Source organism: Palaemon carinicauda, chromosome 13 (assembly GCF_036898095.1).
Source record: "Palaemon carinicauda isolate YSFRI2023 chromosome 13, ASM3689809v2, whole genome shotgun sequence".
NCBI lineage: Eukaryota > Metazoa > Arthropoda > Malacostraca > Decapoda > Palaemonidae > Palaemon > Palaemon carinicauda.
Window position 1 is genome coordinate 120,769,404 of NC_090737.1, and position 6,426 is coordinate 120,775,829.

General features: G+C 33.5%; 1 protein-coding gene across 1 annotated transcript in view; it reads right to left on the reverse strand.

Moving 5' to 3' along the window:
- Nucleotides 1-306: 306 nt before the first annotated feature.
- The window catches only part of LOC137652169 (uncharacterized), a 10,609-nt gene continuing 4,489 nt past the window's right edge, over nucleotides 307-6,426 (reverse strand). Inside the window, exon 2 of the mRNA XM_068385376.1 lies at nucleotides 307-368. Within this exon, the coding sequence (XP_068241477.1) occupies nucleotides 307-368 (62 nt within the window). The remainder of the gene's footprint in view (nucleotides 369-6,426) is intronic.

A 6,426-nucleotide genomic window follows, 5' to 3' on the forward strand; every position in this document is an offset into this window, starting at 1 on the left:
ATAGCCTCTGTACCAAGGTCTTCCAGTGTCTTGGGTCAGAGGTCTCTTGCTTGAGGGTACACTCGGGCAAACTATTATTTCTCTTCCTCTATTTTTTGTTAAAGTTTTTATAGTTTATATAGGAGATATTCATTTTAATGTTACCCTTCTTAAAATATTTTGTTTTCCTTTCCTCACCGGGCTATTTTCCCTGTTGGAGCCCGTGGGCTTATAGCATCCTGCTTTTCTAATTACGGTAGTAGCTTAGCAAGTAATAATAATAATAATAATAATAATAATGATAATAATAGAAAACTCTTACACGGTTCAGTAGGTAAAGTGTGAGTGATGTAACGTCCATTGTGTTTCTTTGTCACAGGATCCAGGCCCTGTTAAGGAAAAATGGTTAACTTTGAAATCAATAAATTAAGAGTAAATTGGTAAATTAGATAGCAAGACCCCTACTGCAACTGAATCAGATGATTTCCAGTGAGGGAAACTTCAGCAGCTTATACACTGCAACATTTACCTCTAGCTTTAATACATTCTTCCACTTGCTAAACACTGAGAACCTTCCATTCCAATGATTATAGAGAGCTAGCTAAAATTAGTGCATGGTGCAAATTTTGGACAGGAAGTTGAATCCTAATGAAACTCATTATGATTGTAATTAGGTCGAGGACAGTGGTTCCTCAACATCCGGATCTCGGTATTTATTATGTTTCTTTAACTCTGTATGACTCCTTTAAAATTTTAGGTGTGATTCTTGACAATAGATTTACTTTTGAGAAACATATTAGGTCTGTCTCATCTTCAATTGCACAAAATATTGGCTTTTTAAGAAAGTCTTTTTAAGATTTTCGGTGATCAATATATTCCGAAAAAGTTGTAATTTTTTTTCATTCTACCTTGTTTCGAGTATTGCTCTCCTGTCTGGTCTTCAGCTACTGATTTTCATATTCAATTTTTGGACAGGAACTTACGGTCTATTAAATATCTTATTCCTGATCTAGATAATAATCTATGGCACTATTGTTCAATTAGTTGGTTATGCATGCAGCATAATATTTTTCGTACTTTCTGACCATCATTTACATTCAGATCTTCCCGGGCAGTTCCGTCCTGTTCGTAATACACAATATTCTAGAAGTTTTATTCCTGCTATGACCAAGTTGTGGAAGGATCTTCCTAATCGGGTAGTTGAATCGGAAGAACTTCAAAAGTTCAAGCTTGCGAAAACTTGTTACTTTTCTTCAAATATTTTAATTGTTTATTACTTCTCATAAAGTTTATTTATTTCCATATTTCCTTATCTCTATGGGATATTTTTTACCTGTTGAAGCCCCTGGGCTTATCGCATCCAGCTTTTCCAACGAGGGTTGTAGCTTAATTGTTAATAATGATTATAGTAATAACCATAACTAATTGTAAAGACTTTCTACGTCAGACTATCTACCCAACACTTCCTTTGCCAGTAAACCAACTTTTCCGCTTTGTCAGCCCTCCACCCAAATCCTTGTTGTTTTAACCATCCAACTGAAAAACCTTTTATTTAGTTGCTTAATCATCTAATCAACATTTTCTTTATCTAATCCATTCAACTAAGTTTCTTTTTCTGTCTTATTAAAACTATTTGTTTGCACCTTCCAACTAACTTTTTATGTCTCACCCATCCAGCTTTTTCTCCGTTTCAACCATCCTGCTATTGCCGTCTCACCGATCTGACCACTCGTTCATTTGCAATAAGTAAACCAGCCTAACAGCAGTGTACGTCTCGACCACCCAGCACATACTCCTAGCATCTCAACTGTCCCACCAATTTTCCTGTTTCAATATTCAAGCATTTGATCAACTTTGTCACTGTCTTGATAATTCAGGTGACGGGTTTTCCTGTCCCAAATGTTAGCCAGGAGTTCCTCCGTGTCAACAAACACTTCATCTGTCTTGACCGACCAATATGTAAACAGCCGAGTACTCCAAGGGAATGTGTTGTCACCTATGTTGTTTATCTTCCTCATGGATATTGTAGTGCGTAGAACAGTCGGAGAGGGTGGCACACTTCCTCTGTCACTACCATCCAACCAAGACTTCCACTGTCACAACATCTGACCAGCATGTTATCGGACCGAACAAGTCAACAGACATTTATTTTGTCTAAATCATTCATCCAACTTATCTTCTGTCTCAATCACCCAAACAATACTTTATCTGTCCCAACCATCCTACCATGTTAACCTTTTCCCTATCTGCCATCCTTCTCATACTTCGATTAAACACTTTCAACCAAACTTTTGGTATTTCCTTTTTATGCAAACTCATTGAAGACCGTTGGATATAAATCTTCAGTAAATTTTAGGAAATCATATTTTTCTAGTAGAAATGGTTACGGAGCATCGTGGTATAATATCTAGATCTGTTCACATTTTCACTATATTTACGTCTAATGTAATGAATAAAGAACATTTTATTCAAAAACCTTTTATGCAAACTAGTCAAAACAATTTTCTGTAAAGAAACTTTCATACAAACTAGTTAAGACAATTTTCTGTACAAGAAACCTATATAGAAACTAGTCAAGACAATTTTCTGTACATAGTCAAGACAATTTTCTATGCAAGAAAGTTTTATACAAACTATTCAAGACAATATTCTGTACAATAAAGTTTTATACAAACTAGTCAAGACAATTTTCTGTGCAAGAAACTTTTATACAGACTAGTCAAGGCAATTTTCTGTACAAGAAACTTTCATACAAACTAGTCAAGATAATTTTCTGTACAAGAAACATTTATACAAACTATTCAAGACAATTTTCTGTACAAGAAACTTTCATACAAACTAGTCAAGATAATTTTCTGTACAAGAAACTTTTATATAAACTAGTCAAGACAATTTTCTGTACAAGAAAGTTTTATACAAACTAGTCAAGACAGTTTTCTGTACAAGAAAGTTTTATACAAACTAGTCAAGACAATTTTCTGCACAAGAAACTTTTATACAAACTAGTCAAGATAATTTTCTGTACAAGATTCTACAAACTAGTCAAGATAATTTTCTGAACAAGAAACCATTTATACAAACTAAAGTTAATTTTCTGTACAGGAAACTTTTATACAAACTAGTCAAGACAATTTTCTGTACAAGAAACCTTTATGCAAACTAGTCAAGATAATTATTTTGACAAGAAACATTTATACAAACTAGTCCAGACAATTTTCTGTACAAGAATCTTTTATACAAACTAGTCAAGACAATTTTCTGTACAAGAAACTTTTATACAAACTAGTCAAGGCAATTTTCTGTACAAAAATCTCTCAAACAAACTAGTCAAGATAATTTCCTGTACAAGAAACATATATAGCCTACAAACTAGTCAAGACAATTTTCTGTACAAGAAACTTTTATGCAAACTAGTCGAGATAATTTTCTTTACAAGAAACATTTATACAAACTAGTCCAGACAATTTTCTGTACAAGAATCTATTATACAAACTAGTCAAGACAATTTTTTGTACAAGAAACTTTTATACAAACTAGTCAAGACAATTTTCTGTACAAGAAACTTTCATACGAACTAGTCAAGATAATTTTCTTTACAAGACACTTTTATACAAACTAGTCAAGACAATTTTCTGTACAAGAAACTTTCATACGAACTAGTCAAGATAATTTTCTTTACAAGACACTTTTATACAAACTAGTCAAGACAATTTTCTGTACAAGAAATCTATATACAAACTTGTCATGATAATTTTCTGGACAAGAAACCTACATACAAACTAGTCAAGATAATTTTCTGTACAAGACACTTTTATACAAACTAGTCAAGACACTTTTCTTTTCACGAAAGTTTTATACAAACTATTCAAGACAATTTTCTGTACAATAAAGTTTTATATAAACTAGTCAAGACAATTTTCTGTACAAGAAACTTTTATACAAACTAGTCAAGACAATTTTCTGTACAAGAAACATTTATACAAACTAGTCAAGACAATTTTCTGTACAAGAAAAAACAAGCCCCTGGCCTTATAGCATTCTACTTTTCCAACTAGGGTTGCAGGTTAGCAATTAATTATGATAATAATAATAATAATAATAATAATAATAATAATAATAATAATAATAATAATAATATAAGCAGACATATAGCCTAAATATTGCTGTAAATTAAGTTTCTGAATTCATCAAATGTGATAACATTCCTACCTGATAGAAACAGTAATTAGGTGAAACTTTACTTTCAATCGTCATGGCTCGCTAATGGTGATTCTAAATCGCGAAAATCAACCTCACCTAAAATGACATGTTAATTACTTGACTAATTATTGCAAATTGCGACTCGGTATGACCTTTATGAGAGAGATGATTGATCCATTAATAGAGGTGTAATCTGAAAAGAGACTAAGCTGATTGACGATAAATGATTTCAAAAGGCTAATCAGCCTCCCAAACAAAGGATTTTAATCTTTTAATAGAGGATGTTCCATTTAGGGAATTATAATGGTAAAACGTTTGTTGAATGTCATCTAAATCAAAGATTGGGATTATATTGCAATAGCAAGGTAAGGTAGGGATCTTTCCCATTGATGATTATGTGGGACGAGGTCGTGTTTAAAAGGAATTATAACAAGGGAAGTTTTATTTATTATTATACCTCTAAACAAAGGAAGCAAAGCCATTGGTGAGTTGATTCAATTAGTGGAAATAATCAAAATGAAAATTAATAGTTTTGCAGACGAGAGAAAGGGACATCATTTCGCACTCTGGCATGGATGGACCGAAAGATTTTAAGTTTTAAGGTTAAAGCGCAGTAATTGGTTGTAACAGGAAGACCGGTACAGTATCGAATTGCGATTGGCCTTTAATTTTTGCTTATGAATGATGAAATGTGCGATCATTTCACGTTTCATAAAGTGTACCAACCGTGTGTCACACGATCGTACATAAATTATTTTGTATATATTATGCTTGTATCTGCGCTCTTCCCTCGCACTAAAAAGAACCAGAATAAACATGTCTGCGTTTTTCCTTTCTAACATTGTCTGTTTCTCGAACATGAAAATTCCTGTTGCCTTGAGGTTTTGTATATAAAGGAGAGTGTTCTTTAATAAAGTTACTCAGTTGATTGCATCCCGCCTTTGAGTCATAACCTTCTCTCGGCCGTCACAAAAGGTAGGTGTAGAGAGTTGTTTACTGTGAACGATATGTTAAGGATATTATGTATTACATGATGAGTGACAAACGTTTGCATAGATACGTTTAGAGTCGTTATTAATAACAGGGTATTACTTATTGTGACAAGAGGGAAAAATTATGCCATTAATGAGAGAGAGAGAGAGAGAGAGAGAGAGAGAGAGAGAGAGAGAGAGAGAGAGAGAGAGAGAGAGAGAGAGAGAGAATAAATGTAATACGAATAACAATTTTTTTTTACCACAAAACCTGACCTCAAGATATTTATTAGTTTAGTTATATCTTTATTTCGTTTCTTCACTGGGCTATTTTTCCTTGTTAAATTCCTAGTTTTTTCCAACTAGGAGTGTAGGTTAGTTAGTAATGGTAATAATAGTCATCATCATCCAGTATCACGCGTTTTGTTATTGTATGCCACGAAGCCAGGTTTTCGAACTGTTGTATTTTTTGTTGCTGTAGTTTTCCTGATCATTCGGAGCGGTTGCGATAAATAAGTGTACAGTAAGCGATTATTGTAAGAGGTTTAAGTTGAAAGTTGGTGGTAGTAAGGGTAAGATACTGAGGATAAAGAAAAGTCGGGGACAATTTTAAGGTTGATGTGGAAGAAAAGTTTTTGATTCGCGTAAATTTGTAATGAAATGGGTTATTTAGATATTAAGTAGAGCAAGACGAGTAAAGGAGGAAACCGATATTAAAGTGTATGAACAGATTGTTGAACCAAGTCTCCGTTATGGAAGTCAGGTGGGGACGATGGCTGCAGTGTTAATTTGCCTGCTTATTAAATTCGAGAAGGAGAGTTGAAAGGTGAATATTGTGGTTAAATGATTAATATTAGAGGAAAGATAAATAAATGTTAATGTGTTGGTTTGGCCTCACGCACATGAAGGTTATGTGGGGGAAAAGTTACGATATTACAGGCCTTGTCCATGAGTAGAGGAAGGCCATGAAAGTGCTGGCTACGGTGATAAATATATTGGGGCAGTAGGGTCTATCTAATCATAAATTGTAACCAAAGCTATGCAAGGTGGAGTTGCATTCTACTGTTTGCTAGGGTAAGGGATATGTTTATTCATGTGCCATTCTTCTTATGGGGCTGAGCTATATAGCAGTGCATGATAGTCCTAGGCACATTTTTACTTATTATTATTATTATTATTATTATTATTATTATTATTATTATTATTATTATTATTATTAGCTAAGCTACAACCCTAGTTGGAAAAGAAAGATGCTATAAGCCCACGGGCTTCAACG